This window comes from Bombus vancouverensis, chromosome 8 (assembly GCF_051014615.1).
Source record: "Bombus vancouverensis nearcticus chromosome 8, iyBomVanc1_principal, whole genome shotgun sequence".
NCBI lineage: Eukaryota > Metazoa > Arthropoda > Insecta > Hymenoptera > Apidae > Bombus > Bombus vancouverensis.
The window spans coordinates 15,706,621-15,725,804 of record NC_134918.1 but is presented as its reverse complement, the minus strand read 5'-3'; the positions used below and the strand labels follow the sequence as shown (position 1 = coordinate 15,725,804).

The window sequence follows — 19,184 nt, the reverse complement described above, 5'->3', positions numbered from 1 at the left end:
TCATTATATATAAATTTGATGTACATATACTCATTACAATATTTGTGTATGTAAGCAATCAGAATTACAGATCGTTTCATGTATATATATATATATTATATATATTATACATATATATTATATATAATATATATTATATATTATATATATAATTATATACATTATATATATATATATATAAACAATTTGTAGCTTGGAATATCTTTAAACATTCAAGTAAACTTTACATGTATATGTTTGATTTGATATAAAATAATGAAGATTATTACAAAGCATTGAAACATAAACGAAATGTACGAGTTTAAATCAAAGCATGGTAACAACTGCTTCCTAAAAAGAGTACATATTTATAACATTCTTTACAATTGCACTAAATCTTTTTCTAACATTTTGCCGATTGCAATAAACATTGATATTCTTATTCAAGCACATCAATGTCTCTGCGAGACTTCTCAATTAGCTAGATCTTAAAAGCAAAAGAATATATACATACACACGTAGTTATATTAAACTCACAAAGGTATACATTAATGCGTATAGATATATCCTTTGGTACTAATAAATTTATTAATTTAAGATAAAGTTTGAATAATATATTTAACGCTAACATTATGCACCAGACATTACTCGTTCTTTTTATTTGCTTCACTTTTTGGACGATCTTTGATAGATTCTTGCTTTTTGTCTTTAATCATTTTAACTTCCATTTCGCCAGAAAAGCCAAATTCATTTACTCTAGCATGATCAGTTTTATATATCCATCTTTGGTACAAAAATATAAAGAAAACGATGTCATCGCGGAAACAACCAATTCTATATAATGTTGGCATCTTTACAACAAATGCAAAAATATCATCAATAAATGTATTTAAAAATTTATAAGACATCATACGCCATGGAAGATGTGCCACGCTTTTTAATTTGTAATTAATAAATAACTGTGGTGTCATCATAATAAATCCAAACGTTAATAAAAACCCATAGAGCATATTAAGAACCCAAGAATACCATCCTTTATGTTCTAAATACATCAATGAATAAATTGCATATCCTCCTAGAAGAGGATAAAGAGTCCACGATAAATATTTAAAAGCAAGCCTATCATATTCTTTTGTGGATGATTCTACATATGATCCTTTATCATGGAAACTTATTTTTGGGAAGATATTGAGTATTTTTGAGTTTCTATCAACAGTAATATTTACGACCTTATTAATTTTCCATATTTCTATGCATAAACCTATCGCGCAACTAATCCGAACCACTGTATTTGTGTCGTTGTCAAGAACATACAATGAAACAATCAATGATTGAAAAACATTGAAAAATACAGATCGAACTGACAGTCCTTCCAATGAATTACGATTGTTCCAGAATTGTATATCTAAAAAAATACATAAAAGAGCATTTAAAAATAATTTATAATTTAATAATTGTCTATTTATAAACATTAAATTACTTATTTTTAACTTTACCATTTTTAAATGCTAAAAATTCGAATACACTGTGTAATACTGATACAATTATAGTCAGACCCAATAGGTAAGGATTAGTTTCCAATAGTGTTTCTTTTAAAGTATCTTGATCATCGTCTTCTTCGTCTGTTGAATCTCCTATATAAAAATATTATTAGAAAACTTTGTTTGTACTTACTTTAATGTTATTCACAAAATAACATACCCATAAGTGAAGATATCCATTTATTTCTCATTGACTGAGCTGCATAAATTTGCCACTTAAATAATGAAAGTGGTTGATAAGTTAATCTAAGTTCAAGCTCTTTAACAGTATCATTTAAGGGTTGATAATCTCTTTGCATATTCCAAAAATCGTTCATATATATTATAGGCTTATAGAATTTCTCACCAGGTAAAAAATGAATATCTATTGAAAAGAAGTATTTATATTAATTACATACATTTACATAAATAAAGATTAAAATATGTTAAGGGGAAACTTACATGTATCTAAAGGTGGAGATATTTGACCATATACCCAGTTAGTATGATCTGTTACTAAATTAATAGTTAAATTTGGATGCCAATGTGATAAATATTCTTGATTCATTAGTTCAGCTTTCTACAATGAATATGAATATAAATATCTTTACTTTCATATATATATAAAATGAACTACAAAGTATACACACCTCAATTTCTTCTTTACTTGCAGTAGTTTCACCAGTTAATAGATTGTGCCTTTTTTGATATTTAACTTTTTTGAATTTATTTAACATTTTTCTAGAGTACGACATATAATCTCCTGCATAGTTTTTTCCATCTTTGGGGTTCGGAGACTTTCCACTTTTAGTGACATATATATGAAGATATATAGACCCATTATTTTTTAATTGATCGGTTGCAACGAATTTATAATTTCTAACTTTTGATCCATCTTGAAATGGTCCACTGTACCAATCTCCATATACTAATCCTTGTTCTAACCATACTAATGTTCTTGGATCATCAAATTGCTTAAAATTCTCTGATTCTGATAAATAAACATGTAAGTCAAATAATGTTCCATTTTCAAATATATTTACAGCTTGTGAATGTGCTGGATTGATAACACCAGGAAACTGAGAATTATCAGTTTGAAGTCGTCTGAATAGATGACTGATACAATAGATGATGAGGGCACGTATAATTAAGGATTTTGTTATTGCGAAAAATGATTCTAGGCGTGTTGGTTGATATTTTTTCCTTTGTTCGTCAATTTCTGCGTTTACCTATATATAGATAGAAGAAAAAATAAGTTTTTAACATATAACTTCGATAAGATTAAAATAAACGAAATTTGCAATATCATCGCTGTATTGAACAAAACAGGTTGCAACGATTATTTACATTAGGTTTATTACACCACTAAACAATTATTTATATATCATTGATAAATTTACAAATTTGGTAAATTATATATTATACTGGAATCAATTTTTAAAGAAATTTTCAAGTGAAATTAACATGTGAAATGACAATAAAATTAAGCTCATTACTTTTGATGAAATACGATAAATATTTCCAGGGATAAAATAAATTATAAAATGAGAAAATACAAGACAACAATACATATAATTAACGCACATCTCTTTCTTCGTTGTTTTCTGTAGAAACTAATTCTCCATTTTGTTGATTGTTATCCATACTATCTTTGATGCTTACTTCCTTACGATCGTGATTATCATTTTCAGCACCCACCATTTTTGTGTTCAGATTGTTTCTCGTGCCCGTTTATTGGCGTGTATTCCCTTTGCATTTTCAGAGGGAGTTGTACATACCGGATATACAATATATTTCATAAATCACATGTTTCATGACACTGAACTTGAATTCCTCGTATATTTAATCAAATAATATAAAATATATGCGATGAAATGTATTTACTATTTTTGATATTATAACTAAATTCGTTAAACTTATAAATAATAACACATAAATTTATTCTTAGTAAAATTATAGATAATTTATAATCATTAACATTCCAACTTAAAAAAAATAAAAACGTAAAATACGAACTAGTTCTCTGTCAATTTTCAACTTTTCTAAATAAATCTCTTTTAATAAATGCTATTCAGCTTCATGTCTGTTGTTATATTACTAGTGATATCTAACTAGGAGAATAAATAGTTAATTAAGATTGGACCTGAAAAATCACATGTTTTGGCGGGAATAATGTGACATCTTGGAACAGGTTAGATGCAACCTGTTATCAATTATTGTAATAAACTTTTGTGACGTTATTGTATTATATCTTTAAATTAAAATTATGTGGTGCACTACGCCTGAAATTTCATGGCATAATCGTGATCCAGTTTTAAGTATTGATATACAGGCTGGAGTTTATGAAACGCCAGAGAATGAAATTTTTTGGCGACTTGTCACTGGCGGTGCTGACTCGCACGTCTTGGTAATATTATACAAATAATTCGTATTAAATATTTTTATATTAAATATAATCTAGAATAGAAATTTTTATTTGTGAATTACTTCATAAAATTAGATATGGCATTTAACAACGAATGATAGTGGAGTTGCTACTGTGAAATGCGTAACCGATTTAGAACGACATCAAAGAGCAGTAAATGTAGTGCGATTTTCACCGTCGAAAGATATTTTAGCATCAGGAGACGATGGTTGGTAATATTATAAAGGATTAATTAGGAAGAGATTTTTATTAAAACTAAAATACATTGCAGAATCAACTATAATTTTATGGAAACAAAAGGAGGACTGTGAATTTTTTATTAATTCTGATGAATCTAAAGATAAAGAAAAATGGATTTCCTGGAAAGTATTAAGAGGACACCTTGAGGATGTTTATGATATCAGTTGGTCTCCAAATTCTAATATGTTAGTTTCGGGATCTGTAGATAATACAGCTATTTTATGGGATGTTCACAAAGGGCGTTCTGTATGCATATTATCCGACCATAAAGGTTTTGTACAAGGAGTTTCATGGGATCCTTGTAATCAATATATATCTACAATAAGTACAGATAGGTAAATATATTAAATGTTAATAATATTTGTGATACTTTTAATATAATCATCAAATAATTTGTTTATAGGATATGTCGTTTGATTGATATAAATACTAAAAGGACAGTGCAACGGGTTTACAAGGCAAAAATTCCAACACCACCAGACCATCCACTAAAAGATAAAGTAGTACGCTTGTTCTATGATGATACTTTTAAATCATTCTTTAGAAGATTAACATTTTCTACCGATGGATTATTACTTATTGTACCTTCTGGTATAATTGAACCTTTAGAAACTACTGAAAGAATATCTAATACAACTTTAATTTTCTCAAGATATAATTTAAAAGAGTAAGTTATTTATATTTTACATATTAACATATGATTATTATTATATAATAATCTAATTATATAGTAGATATAATGTGATGTCATTTTTAGACCTCTTCTACTTTTACCTTCTTTGGATGATTGCACTATCGCAGTTCGATGTTGTCCAGTTTATTTTGAATTACGAAAGGGTGGCCCAACACCAGTGATAGCATTACCCTACAGAATGGTGTTTGCTGTTGCAACTCAGCATTCAATAATGATTTACGATACACAACAAATTTCACCAATTGCTGTGATATCAAATATTCATTATACCAGATTAACTGATGTTGCATGGTAAGCAATGATTACATAACATTATTTTTAAATGAGAAGAAAAAATTAATCTATTTGATGCTCTTAGGTCAAGCGATGGTAGAATATTAATAGCTTCTTCAACAGATGGATATTGTTCTATAATACAATTTCAAAAAGGTGAATTAGGCGAAGAATGTAAAAGGCAAAGTAGTACCGCAACAAAATCTAGCACTATTAATAATGATTTTATGCAATCTACGACATTAAATTCTAGTGCTAAAGATACATCAGAAAAACATTTATCGACCAACGATATAGATAATAGTGCTATGGATATCGAGATTATAAAATCAAAAGAAAAAGAAACTTTCATTAGGAATCCAGAAAGTGCCTTAAATCAAGATAATAAATTATTAGATAACATTATTAACGAGAAAAATGACATAAACAATAAGGAAACAGAAGAGACTGAAGATATCGTATTAGTTTATAACGAAGAAAGCACTACTGAAGTTACGAAAGCAAATATAAAACATACACCTAAGGAAAAAGAAGTGCCATTAATAATTTCTAATAAAGCACCCCGAAGAGTACAATTAATTACACTTTCTAGCCCAAAGGGATTTAAAAAAGAGTAATTTCGAGTTTGAAATACGACTAGCAATTAAAAAATATATTGACATATCTATATATATTTTTGTAATATTTCCTTTTGTATATTATATTTTGTATTATTGCAATAAATATATAAATTATAGATTTGATTTATGACTATTATCGTCTTCCATTTAATTTATTAATTTCCGTTTAATTTTCCGCGGCATTCGTTATATAGTACGATATAATTAATGAATTATGTACAAACCGTATATGACCATTATAATATTTTTTGTTTATATTTGTATAGCCGTTCACATAAAAAAAAAATGCTTGTAATTCTGATAAATTTTCATAAATTGTTTCATCTCCTTTATTTATTACCTAACGAGTTATGTAATCTATTAATTATTACAATTTGACGATACGTTTGAGGTATCATACAACTTTTTGTCTCATTTATATTTTAACTATACGCGGACACTATAGCAGTAGCCTTTGTCACCTGTGAAACTTAGAACAGATATTATATATCTATGAATAATAATATGGCGTATCACAGTGATCTGACTATTCGTTCAGTCAGACAGTAGTTGAATCGTGGTTCGTCCTGACACGTTTTTTCACCCTTAAGATTTTACATCATCAACCATGGTAAGTATATTAATTATCATACATTTTATTGTTATTTCATAAAAATTGTAATTAAAAGCTATAATTATAATCTATTGTAGTTAAAGTTATTTTTAATAATTATAGTTATTATAGACATCGATTAGAAAAATTTTAAATACAAAAATTTCAATTTTCTTATTATATTATCATTGGGAAAGATTGAATTTTCGAATACATATAGTGATTCTTATATGCTATAATAGTTAATAGATTATAATTCAATTCAAAACTATGCAGTACTAACATTGTGTATAACCAGGATATCCTTTAATTATAATATACTGTGCTTCCTTCTAGTTTAATCGACCGATTAGAGAACTGTCAATAGCAAATCGTGTATAAGACAGTTTCCGAAGTTAAGGTTCATACAACGAATACATTATAGTTGGATAAATATTTCAGGGAATCAAGAGATCGATTTTTAACTAACGCGGCATAGAACCCAATAAACAAAACTCCAATTTACATATTTACAACTTGAATTTCAATTTAGCTTATTAATTGCAATGCAAATAATGTTTAAATAATATCCATTTTTGTCTTTGAAAATATATTTAAAATACTAGCGATCGAACGAAGTAAAGTTTTTAACTGCTGGTTAGTACGAGTGTTTCATAATTCACAGTCGGAAGATTTTACAGAAGACAATTAAGTTGGTCGTTTTAAAAAGAATATCTTAAAATATTCATGTTTACCGCAAGAAAGGTAAAAGAAACGTAACAATTAAATTGACGCGTATACTCTGGCGAGAATCGTAATTTTAATCTTTTTAAATTCATATTGATGTCGTAATAAATTCTGTTTTGCATTAAGAATTAAAATATTCTCTAAATTTAATTACATTATAGAGTAATAATAATCATAAGTGTATTAGTACGTATATTTGAATGTATAATATACACGTGTATAGAAAAATGATCGATCGAATCGGTAGTTGTTCCTTTCGCTCCGAAGATCATTTGTTTGGAGACCGCAAAATTGTGTCACGTACAAAACGATGTTCGATCAAGCTGCTATGGTTACAGTATGTCAACCTGTAAAAATCGATTTTTAGCATGATGCACCTAGAGAATGTAAACTACCGGAAGAGTCTATGACTCTCCTATGCCCCGTATGCATAGCGGCAACGAGTCGATCTCTAACTATAATGTCCTCTTTTAGATCGCGACTAGATTATTAAACGAAGATATGATAGGTCAAGGTAAAAAAGCTCTGCGATTGACTGACAGGTATAAGATTGCTTTATGTCGATGGAATTTCGACATGTCAGTTCGACAATCACATCGTGCTGAGTGCTTTAACTGATCTAGTTTAGAAACGTATAAGTTAAGTGATTCGCTTATTTCAATCTGCCGACGTCTTTTATAAACCATTTCAACGGAAAAATTCGATCCCATCTATTTCTAACGATGAAAATTCCTATTTCATACCTTTTTAAACAACAAGAAACAGCTTATGCAACTTATGTCATTTGAGATGTTTCACAAAGCGAAAACGTATATAAACATTAATCGAATACAATTAAATACTAGTTTTAAATATTCTTTCGTTCGTGCTTTGTACTTTTTATTAATCGTCTCCATACAAAGTAATTGATGGCAAAAGAGTTACATTAAAAGATAATGGCAAAAAAGGTATGGCATTCAAATTATGGCAGACAAAGTCGATAGTATATTCAGACGTTTCATTTTTATTACTACGGATCTTCGATCGTAATTAAAATCGGTTTATAATAATAGCGTTAAATACGGTTATGACAATTATTAAATATTTTTATTTATATATTATTACAGCGGGAATGTATATCCATTCATATTGGACAAGCTGGCGTCCAAATGGGTAACGCTTGCTGGGAACTATACTGCTTGGAACATGGAATTCAACCTAATGGACAAATGCCCAGTGACACCACCGTTGGTTACGGGGATGATTCTTTCAACACATTCTTTTCCGAGACCGACTCAGGAAAACACGTTCCAAGAGCCGTGTTCGTTGATCTCGAACCAACAGTAGTAGGCAAGTTATTGACGAAAAAGTCTCGATTTCCTTGCTAAAATGTTTCCATGATGTTTTAGATGAGGTTCGTACAGGTACATATAGAGAACTGTTCCATCCGGAGCAGCTAATCACGGGCAAAGAAGATGCCGCGAATAATTACGCGCGAGGCCATTACACCATAGGTATACGTCATACGTGCAATTTGCGTAAATTGAAAATTTGAACAACGAATTATCTTTACTCTCGTTTTCTTCGTCTCTTTCAATTTTAAATTGTACTCTCTAGGGAAAGAAATTGTAGACCTGACTTTGGATCGAATTCGCAGACTCACTGAACGATGCAAAGGTCTGCAGGGTTTTCTAATCTTCCATTCGTTCGGTGGTGGCACAGGATCAGGATTTTCGAGTTTAGTGATGGAAAGATTGTCCGTTGATTATCCAAAGAAAAGTAAATTGACTTTCAGTATTTATCCCGCGCCTCAGGTAAACACGATTAAAAATATGAACTTTTAATATTCGTTAACGGTAAATTATAATAATTATGTGTTATATGATGAGTTATTTATTAGGTATCGACTGCCGTTGTAGAACCATATAACGCGATTCTTTATACACATCCAACATTAGAACATTGCGACGTGGCCTTCATAGTTGACAATCAAGTATGTATTCCTACTCCGTGTCTACGATTCTTATGATCAAAGTTCAAGTTTAAAATATCATCACTTCGCACCTTCTATATCAATTTATTAATAATTGATAACGTTTCACATAGGCCATTTATGAATTATGCAGAAGGAATTTAAGCATCGATAGACCTACGTACACAAATTTAAATCGTTTAATTGGACAAATCGTTTCATCAATAACCGCAAGTTTACGATTCGATGGAGCTCTTAACGTTGACCTTACCGAATTTCAAACAAATTTAGTACCATATCCGCGTATTCATTTTCCTCTTGTAAGTCAGTTATAAATATTTCGTAATTCTGCTAAAAATAAAAATATAATATATATATATACATGACTTATTATATTTTTATTTTATATGTACATATATAGATTTATGTAATAATGTTGCAAAATTTCATTTGTGCTCTACGGTACAAATATTTCAAATGTTTTAGTAAGACATAACAAAATTTATAGCTTATATTCTGTAGGCAACTTACGCTCCAGTTTTATCAGCTGCAAATGCTAGTCATGAGAGAATTACAGTAGCGGAGATAACGAATTCGTGTTTTGAACCAAATCATCAAATGGTGAATTGTGATCCGCGTAGAGGAAAATACATGGCAGTTTGCATGCTTTACAGAGGAGATGTTGTTCCCAAAGATGTGAATGCTGCTATTGCGACGATCAAACGACAGAAACACATTCAATTTGTCGAATGGTGTCCGACTGGTTTTAAGGTTCGTTCGACAATTATGTAAGGTAATTTTTCCTTATATGAAAAAGAAAGAAGAATATTTAACGCGGCCTTTACAAAACAGGACTGCATAAGAAATATTTTAAATTAGTTAGAAGACATTAATCCTTGTCAAAAATTCTAATTATACCAACGGAAGAGGTAGTCAGATATAGTTAAATTCCAGTCACATAGACATAGAATTGTATTTTTTACTACACTTTTTGTAGGTAGGAATAAATTATCAACCGCCCACTGTGGTACCAGGAGGTGATCTTGCAAAAGTAGAAAGAGCTGTATGTTGTCTTTGTAACACCACTGCAATAGTTGAAGCATGGGCTAGAATCGATAATAAATTTGATCTGATGTATGCTAAACGAGCGTTTGTTCATTGGTAAACTGATATCTCTATTATTTTGTGGCATTTAAATTTGAGAAGAAGTTTTTTAATCTTCCTAAACCTTTTTAAATATAGGTTTGTCGGTGAAGGTATGGAGGAAGGTGAATTTTCGGAAGCGAGAGAAGACTTAGCAGCTTTGGAATTGGATTATCGTGAAGTTCAAGAAGACGCAGCAAATACCGAAGATGAAGAAGAATATTGATTCTTTAAATGTATCGAAAATGTATTATTTACACTCAATTTTCTGATTGAAATATAATAAATAAGATTAATAACTTGCGCGTTTATCGTGAAAATTCATATTTCGTTTTCGTTTGTACTATACTAGGTAATATGATCCATGAACCAATCATTGAATTTTACTGAGTTACTGAGAACAAAAATACATTTTATTTTACAAGTATAACTAGTTAATTGTCTGAAAAAAAATAAAACAACTGTATTTTAAAAATGTATACTATAAAAATTTAAATATAAGTTATTATAAAATAAATTTTACATAAAATATTATTTTAATCCCCCCCCCCCTAATTTTTCTATGAAGGAATCCTCCGCTAGTTCAAAAATTCTGTTTCTATAAAATTTTCATTCAGCCCTACTAATCCGCTACGCACGCTCTATTTGCGCTTACGCGAGAAAATGTATAAAAGGACTCTTTAGAATACTTTCTATTCAAATTTTCAAATTAAAAATTTTCAAATTTTTCAAATTAAAAGTATAACAAATTGAAAGTCTCGTCAATAAGAATTAGACTCCATCAATTGTCATGTATTATTCACCCGTCATATTCATTTACATATCTTCAATTTCGAAAACTTTTCATGTATCCAATTTTTTCTAACGCAAATTACGCATTGTATTATAGTAAAACAAAATTCTGTAATAGAATAGATATCTTATCAATAAATAGTATTAATTTATGGCGTGTAATAAGACATCCAATCGGATTCCTCATAGTGAATCTCCATTAAGATTTCGACATATAACTATTTGGAAAGCGATGCAAGTATTAATATTTTTTAACATTACTACCTGGAAAATGATACTAACTTGAAAAATACGCAACCTCCAATCCTGGGTCCATTGCATATATAGTTTATACGTATATTTTATATGCATATGTGTATTATGTGTATATTTTTTCAAAATTCTTTTTTTCCCTTAGGCAACAAGTAAACTGTTAACACCCATTGCGGGCCACCGTGGCATATTGTAAAATATTACAAGGCATGTTTCGACCGTTCGCGGAGAGACGCGCTCGCGAGGAAAACGCGTCAGCGAGAGGCGTAAATTCTCGCTACGATTCGGTTAATCGACGCCGCGAAGTAGTCGTTCCCCTGTTTCGGTTAAGATAACAGAGGTGGTTAAATGAATATGACACAGTAGAGTAAGTTATATTTCACCGTTTATTCCAACAACTTATAACGAAGGCAGTTACGCTGGTGCGTATGTACAAGATGAGTGAGTGACTGATCTACGGGTGTGTATACCCGGTTAAAGGATGTTGACCGTTCGAAGGATGTAAAATCAGTACTGTCTTGGGAGACGATGCTGTGTCGGAGGAAAGCTAAGGATGGGTGTGTCTAGCGCACGGGACCATCGGATTTGTTGGTGACGATTTTAGTTAGGAGAGTGAGGGAATAGGCTTCGTTGTTAATTGGTTAAACGAAGGGTCTTAACCGTCCTCGAGAGAAAGTGGTTAGTGGGAGGAAAGTTGCGTACGTGAGAAAAACTAACTTTCCCTTGTCAAGCCGTGGTAGACAATAGTCTCTAGAAATTCTTCGGAAACAGACGTTTGTTTGGTTTGAAGGACCTCTACTAGGAAATCTATGAGATTTATGGAAGGTACTTGAGACTATTGAGGGTACGCAGTGAGTATCCGAAGACATCTGGCTGCCATCTTGCCCGCGGTGTGTGGCCTCGGCTAGGTAGAGTGTTAGGCGACGTAACAAGGCATTACACAGGATATCACGCAAAATATTACAGAGACGTCGTGGGATGCCTGCGTGAGTGTATTTAGTTTTAATTAATTATAAGATAGATAAATTAAGATTATTGTGCGCGCATTCTATGCAATGATACCCTTGTCTATTTTAGAAAGAAAAATAAAAATCTCTTGTCTCATCTCCCTCTCGCTTTTCGAATAGAACAAAATTGTCACTTCATGATCGTTCGGTTCTTTCAAGCTGTAGCGCGACGTACTCACTCGCACGTATATCGGCTACGAACAAGTGATCAGACATTCGATAATTTGTAAGTCATTCTCTCTGAGCTGGCAGTTATCCTCTCTCGGATACTGCCTCGTCGTTCACGCGACGAGAGCAGGGAATTGTTATTGCACCGGCACTGTCTGCGGAGTCCAACCGAGGAATCGCAGCCTTGACCGATTTTTACTAGCCGAAATACTGGTGTCGGATCCTGTAACTCGACATCCTCGGTCAGCCTATTCAGTTCTTCAGATCCCCACTGTTCAGTAATGGATATGTTCCGATTGCTATGCCTTAAATGCACGAACTTTGACTGATCCACCGCAAACATTGTCGGTTTGACCTTAGACAGGAATAAGGGTGTGCACGTGCAAAGAGAAAGTAGCTGCGAAAGAAATAGGGCGGCAGAGATAATAGGGTACCTAAAAGATTTACATGAACGGACAACGACAAGATCTCGAGAAAATCCAGACTCCTTCAAGGGCCATACATGATTTGTTTCATAACTGCTAATTCAATACGGCTCTCAACTGAACATTGCTTAACCGAAGTGTTTCCTTTGCCAAGTTCTGACTTCCTCTTATTTGGCTACACTTAGTGAATATCTGGACAACGTAGACTTTTTTATTCGTGTATACAACTAATGAGTTTAAATTTCCCCCTCGGTTTATACGAGATGTCTCTAGTCTGCAGATTCTAGATACAATTAACGAAACTATATTCAGACGACTATATTAAAGACAAGTTCATGTGATAACGTAGTATATAGGAATATTGTTTTTCCATCCTAGACATCAGCAAACGTTATCATGTACATTTGAAAACATTTGTGTAACGATAACAAAAGACTATGTGATACGCGTAGATATTTACGAAAGATTTTTTTACTATACTCACTATTTATTACTTACCGAGTATATATTAAGTTTTATAAAATAAAAGTATTACAATGTTAAACCAACAATGTGCGATTTTGACTGTCATTGACTCATATATCCAGCCACTTTTAATCCATGTTTTATCCACTGATAAACTTGGTTAGTTTAGTACATAAAATATGTTATGATAATTTATAATTATATTATTATATTCTTTTATTCTTTTATAAGGAGTTTGCTGCAAAACAATTGAGATAGATTCTATGTCATCCAGTTGTGGGAAAGTACAAGGAGATCGTTTTAAATTATCTATACCTTATGCTAAACAAAATTTAACTTGGAATGTTCTGTTTGATTCGCAATGTCCTGAAATGGGACCTGATTTCATATTTAATGACAATACATTCCTAGCAGATATGGATGTGGATGCATTATCTGCCAAAGTACCTAGTCTTGCTAAATGGAATCCCAATGATGAAAACGCATTATTGAATGTTCTTAGAGAACTTTTATCATGCTACAAACAACATCAGGTTTGTGATTGTTACATATAAATTTTTTAATACTGGAACTACATCAAATTTGATACATTTTTCTTTTAAATCAGGTACAATTACTTCAGAAGCAAGCTAGATTACAATTAGAGTATAATATGCTAATGAATTCAGGAGAAGTCAAAACAGAGGATGTTGAAGTAATATTGTTACCATCTAGTTCTAAACCAATGGAAGCTAGATTTTTAATAAGTTTATCAGTGGATGTTTCGCAGTTAGAAATTCGTACTTGTAAATCAGAAAGTGACATTGCAATGCTTCTTGTAACATTTTCTGGAACAGATTGGAGTCGTATTACTCCACAACTTTATTTTTCAAAATCTTTAGAAGAGTCGCTTAGTGGAACAGGTGAATTACATTTACCACACTTTCCATCTGACACATACCTACTACGATATATACCAAAAGTAAAAAAATATATTGCAGGAAAGGTATGTAACTTGTTTTAATTTTGTCCTTGTGCTATAATAATTATGAATAAAATAAATATTGTTTTAGGTAAACTCAGTTGTCCAAAGCTTAAAGAGAAGAAGAGATTATATAGCAGCATGTTCATTTATCCACCATAAATGTCTTTTAGAATATGATTCTATAAACTGTAAATATGTGACATTTTTGGTATGTGTAGATGACTTTTTTGCATGTGTGCACATTCGATTTCCATTTGGATTTCCTCAAGAACCACCTCTAGTTGAATTACGCTCAATATATCATTTGACTCAACGTACTGCCTACAGTGAAAGACTAAAATATCCTTATGATGTTTCATGGTCGCCAAAGTTTATGGTAGAACGGTTGTGTCAAACCATTTACTCGTATTTACAAACATTTAAATTCAATTCTATCAAAAATTGTTCAGGAAATCAAAGTTAGTTTATTACATAATTTAAATTATTTTAGTTACTTGTTACATTAACATAAATCTCTCTTTGTACATACTGATAATTATTCTTTCTAAATAAATCCATATAAAAATAAAAATAAATATAATACTACCTACTACGAGAATAACCAAAAGATTATTTTATTATTATTTAATATTAATATTTATTTTCTATATAATCGATAATAATAAAGTATTTTATACTTATAAGCGTGTAATTTTATATGTAAAATTAAAAACTTTTGCCATATACATGTGTATATAAGACAATGTCAAAATGTAAACCATTGGAATCTGCGATAAATTTCAGTTTCGCTGTTCAATCGACTCATTGTCGTGTGAAGTACATGATAATCTCGAAACGATTTCGAAGGATAAAATAAAATTAATTCCATACGTACAGTTTTTAATGCAAGTGCTGAAAGATATTACTAAATAAAAATAATCAATATTTTCTGCTGAGATTAACATTTCTTTGCATTAATAAAAAGAATAATCACAGTTTACTGTAAGAGGTTATATTCCTTCCCACTATACATACATATATTTGTATGTAACAAAATTAATAAATGATATCATATATTAAGGGTTATATAAAACCTTCCTTGTCTAACAATAAATTTATTTTTGGAAGAGCATCATATACCAGTATGCTGAAATATTTGAATCAAACGGAAAGCATCAATGTAGATAAAGATTTATTTGAGAAATATAAGTTTAGCGTCGATCAATTAATGGAACTTGCTGGCCAAAGTTGTGCTATTGCCATTGCTCGTACTTATCCATCGCTTAAAAATTCTAAACAAAAAATTTTGATTTGTTGTGGCCCAGGAAACAATGGTGGTGATGGACTTGTTTGCGCTAGACACTTAAAACAATTTGGATATTTGCCTGAAATTTATTATCCTAAAAGGACAAACAATACACTGTATGAAAATTTACTGCATCAGTGCATTGAAAATGATATTCCCTTATTAAAGGATGATGTAGAATACATTGCTTCAAAGCAACTTCATCAATTTGGTCTTATAGTGGATGCAATATTTGGATTTAGTTTTAAGCCACCTATAAGGGATACATTTATTCCCATTATTCACCTGTTAGAAAATACGACTGTTCCAATTTGTAGTATTGATATACCATCAGGTTGGAATGTTGAAGATGGACCACCTACAGAAGGCGGAATAAAACCAGAAATGCTTGTATCACTAACAGCGCCAAAATTATGTGCTAAAAAATTTGAAGGGAAGTATCATTATTTAGGTGGTCGATTTGTACCTAAAAAATTGGATAAAGCATATAGCCTTAATCTACCTGAATATCCAGGAACTGATTTAATTCTTTTGTTAAATTAAGTCTTCATACAAACTTTAATTACTTGCATTTTTTATTACAAATATGTACAAGAATCGAAAATAAAATATTTATAACTGTTGATAAGCAGCTATATTGTTCTATATTTACAGATATATATTTTATTTTCCATAGAAATACTGTACATATATATATATCCTACCTGTATAATAAAATAAATGTGAGCAATGTGAGTTTTTTTATTTATGTTAATAATATTCAGTAGCTAGAGAAATAGCTTTCGCCTATAGCATCGCCGTGACGAATCTTGCACGCAGTTTGACATTGTTTTCGTTTCGTTTTGATTTAAATCCGTCGCTACATGTACTTCTTTCATGTATCTCGACGGCGTTTAAAATCTAACAAATTAACATTCATGAATGCTATAAACTGCTTATGGGCATAGGGATATATATATTCGCATGTACATGTAGGCGGTACATCTATGTCCCAGATATAAAGAAGTCTGGACCTCGATTCCGGACATTCGCTGGAGAAAAGTGGAACTTAAAAATAACATGGCTGGCAGAAGTAGGTCTCTAACGCAACTTTATTATCCTTGATGTTCGCCTTATTATGAACTATAAAAATGTTCCTCATTTATATTTTATATCACGGATTTCGCTCCATTTCGTATATTGTAAACAATATACGCTTAGTGTATAAAATGTTGACAAATTAATTAATTTATTAAAAAGATATATAACAGGAAATTTACATGTTAAAGTATTCTATTTCCTTGAATATTTTGCCTGTTATTTAATAATATCTTTTCTTGGCGTTTCTTTTCCTCCTTAAATGCTTCGCTATTTGCCTTCCGTTCTATTCGCCTTTCCTGAAATTAATAACAAACAATTTTTTATTTGTATTATATGTTTTTGGCTTGTTATGTATGTATACAATTAGCATGATAATTTTACTCTTCTATATTCTTTAAGTGCACTTTTTCTTCGTTTTCTTTCTTCCGTAGTTTCATTTTTAGATCTTATACTTAATGTACTTAAGGTAGATTTCATAGTTTCTGCAACAGACTGAGGATATTTTGGTTTACAACTTTCATTTTCCTGATCAAATTGAGCCAATGTTTTAGCAGTCAATTTTCCAAGACACCCGTCTAAAACATTTTCTGGTATACCTGTTTTTGGATTGACTTTGATCTTTCGTGGATACTACAAGAGAATTCACACATCATAATTTCACATAACAAAAGGAATAAAATAAATGAACAATTATTCTTAAGCAACAACCAACCTTGGGTTCAGAAATTAACTTTGGATGATTATAAATATTACTGTATGTACTAATAATACTTTCACAATCCCATTTATCTTTTTCTCTTGCATTAACTACAAGTTCTTCTAAATGATTTTCATCCTCGGAGCTAGAATACTCCTTTTCCAAAATTCTCACTCTATCTTTCATCAATTGTGCAACATTATCTGCCTATGAAAATGAAAAGAAATGTGCTTAATTCTCTCTATTACAAATGCAGCTACTATTAACTTACATCTTTGTTTTGCTGCTTTTCAAATTCTGCTGCACACTGAAGAACTAAATCTGAGTTTGGTGCAATATGTCCTTCAATTTCATCACAATCTAACGCGCCAATTTCATCTTCATCGTATGCTATATACATCTGTATAAATAATGATACACGTTTATCAAATAAAATGTATAAGGAGTTGGAAAAAGGAGTCCTCTTGAGTGTGGGTGTGATTGGCTATTTCTTGTAGACTCAACATAATCATAAAATCATAAAATTAAACTTACGTATTTATCGTGAAAGTATCATATATACAAATGAAACAATATAGTAACACGTAGTGGTGAGTGATAGGGAGTAGTACCACCCTTGATCCTGTGTACCCACCAAGACTTCTTTCCAGCTATGTACAGTATATCATATCAATAAATACTTACTCTTTCAAATTTATCATCAAGAAGAGTAAGTTGCTTGTTTCTTCTTATTACGCTACTGCTCATTGAATATTCTGTAAAACGGGATTTTGTCTCTTCTTCTTTAAAGGTGTATTGAGATCCATTTAAACTACACACTTCATCTTGTTCTTCGTCGGATAATTCCAAATGCCCCTCAGATGAAACATCAGATACTTGATCTGACTCATTTAAATCATATTTTTGAGATATAAGTCAGCCATTTTATGTACATAATGTACTCTTATAGATACATACCACTTTCTTCTTGTAAAATTTCATCATCGCTATTGATTGCATTAGCTAATTCTACAAAATTATCATCTAATTGATTTTCTGGATCATCATAGTCGAAATCATCATCCATAGCAGCAACTATATCTGGATCTAAGTCTAGTTGCAACCCTGAAACTGGAGCTGCTTTATTTAAAAGACCAACTTTTTCTTCTACATTTGAAGCAAATACAGAGGATGGTAAACTAATTTTTGGCATATTTGTTTGATCATTTGATTTTGAAGATGTACAATCCACGCGTTCCCATTCAGCTGTCAAAGAATTAACATCTTTAAGATGTTTCAAATAATCATAATCATCATCAAAATATATTCCATATTTTCGCTGCTCCTCTTTACGCTTATTATCATCTATCTTTTTTTTCTCGAGTTTAGAAGCTTGTGTATGTCCAACAGGTACAAGCACGCGTTCTGGTGCTGTTTCATCGGCGATTAATGGATCTCTTTGTGATCGATGAACTAAATGAAATGTTACTGAATTTTTCTTATCAATGAATTTCTTTGTTTTTCCCTTCGGCTGAAAATTGTAAAAGATCAGATGCATAATGTAGAAATAACCTAATGCACAAATATGTGTATAACCTCATTAATATACTAACTTACCATTTTTTAAATATTTTTTTATTCAACAAGTTTAAAAAATTCAAAGACAGATTAATAACAGAACATTTACTTAAAATTGCTTAAAGATTTAATTCTACAATCACTGTTCTGATCACGATAATGCATATAGATTTGCTCTATAATATTTTATATGACTGTAGTTCCGAGCGAACGCGGGAGCATGCGATTTACAAGTAGTTCTCAACCAAGTGGGGAAAATAGTATTTATATACACATCGTATACATATTTAAGATGTAACTGTGTATGTGTACATGACATGACTGTGTAC

The 19,184-nt window shown here is 30.9% G+C and overlaps 6 protein-coding genes across 6 annotated transcripts; 4 read left to right on the top strand and 2 right to left on the bottom strand.

Moving 5' to 3' along the window:
• Nucleotides 1-545: 545 nt before the first annotated feature.
• Nucleotides 546-3,216, bottom strand: LOC117157428 (putative lipid scramblase CLPTM1). The gene is made up of 6 exons (XM_033335482.2): nucleotides 3,084-3,216; nucleotides 2,150-2,728; nucleotides 1,962-2,079; nucleotides 1,681-1,884; nucleotides 1,476-1,613; nucleotides 546-1,384 (listed from the first exon to the last, which is right to left on the bottom strand). Exons 1-6 carry the CDS (start codon nucleotides 3,198-3,200, stop codon nucleotides 624-626), a joined length of 1,917 nt encoding a protein of 638 aa, XP_033191373.1. The 5' UTR covers nucleotides 3,201-3,216; the 3' UTR covers nucleotides 546-623.
• Nucleotides 3,217-3,574: 358 nt separating this feature from the next.
• On the top strand, nucleotides 3,575-5,874 carry Caf1-105 (chromatin assembly factor 1, p105 subunit). Its single transcript, XM_033335488.2, has 6 exons — nucleotides 3,575-3,906; nucleotides 4,000-4,132; nucleotides 4,196-4,499; nucleotides 4,568-4,831; nucleotides 4,922-5,149; nucleotides 5,217-5,874. The coding sequence occupies exons 1-6, from the start codon at nucleotides 3,766-3,768 to the stop codon at nucleotides 5,746-5,748; spliced, it is 1,602 nt and encodes a 533-aa protein (XP_033191379.1). The 5' UTR covers nucleotides 3,575-3,765; the 3' UTR covers nucleotides 5,749-5,874.
• Nucleotides 5,875-6,202: 328 nt separating this feature from the next.
• LOC117157456 (tubulin alpha-2/alpha-4 chain) lies at nucleotides 6,203-10,532 on the top strand. Its single transcript, XM_033335515.2, has 9 exons — nucleotides 6,203-6,361; nucleotides 8,176-8,398; nucleotides 8,458-8,562; nucleotides 8,666-8,862; nucleotides 8,949-9,041; nucleotides 9,155-9,340; nucleotides 9,543-9,791; nucleotides 10,018-10,181; nucleotides 10,263-10,532. Exons 1-9 carry the CDS (start codon nucleotides 6,359-6,361, stop codon nucleotides 10,387-10,389), a joined length of 1,347 nt encoding a protein of 448 aa, XP_033191406.1. The 5' UTR covers nucleotides 6,203-6,358; the 3' UTR covers nucleotides 10,390-10,532.
• A 2,596-nt stretch (nucleotides 10,533-13,128) lies between these two features.
• LOC117157466 (BRISC and BRCA1-A complex member 2) lies at nucleotides 13,129-14,821 on the top strand. The gene is made up of 4 exons (XM_033335518.2): nucleotides 13,129-13,431; nucleotides 13,504-13,805; nucleotides 13,880-14,257; nucleotides 14,325-14,821. The coding sequence occupies exons 1-4, from the start codon at nucleotides 13,344-13,346 to the stop codon at nucleotides 14,697-14,699; spliced, it is 1,143 nt and encodes a 380-aa protein (XP_033191409.2). The 5' UTR covers nucleotides 13,129-13,343; the 3' UTR covers nucleotides 14,700-14,821.
• A 150-nt stretch (nucleotides 14,822-14,971) lies between these two features.
• On the top strand, nucleotides 14,972-16,256 carry Naxe (NAD(P)HX epimerase). The gene has a single exon (XM_076620934.1). The coding sequence runs from the start codon at nucleotides 15,279-15,281 to the stop codon at nucleotides 16,062-16,064; it is 786 nt and encodes a 261-aa protein (XP_076477049.1). The 5' UTR covers nucleotides 14,972-15,278; the 3' UTR covers nucleotides 16,065-16,256.
• A 338-nt stretch (nucleotides 16,257-16,594) lies between these two features.
• Nucleotides 16,595-19,055, bottom strand: LTV1 (LTV1 ribosome biogenesis factor). The gene is made up of 7 exons (XM_033335497.2): nucleotides 18,895-19,055; nucleotides 18,256-18,808; nucleotides 17,983-18,179; nucleotides 17,570-17,698; nucleotides 17,314-17,505; nucleotides 16,983-17,231; nucleotides 16,595-16,897 (listed from the first exon to the last, which is right to left on the bottom strand). Exons 1-7 carry the CDS (start codon nucleotides 18,895-18,897, stop codon nucleotides 16,784-16,786), a joined length of 1,437 nt encoding a protein of 478 aa, XP_033191388.1. The 5' UTR covers nucleotides 18,898-19,055; the 3' UTR covers nucleotides 16,595-16,783.
• Between the last annotated feature and the right edge of the window lie 129 nt (nucleotides 19,056-19,184).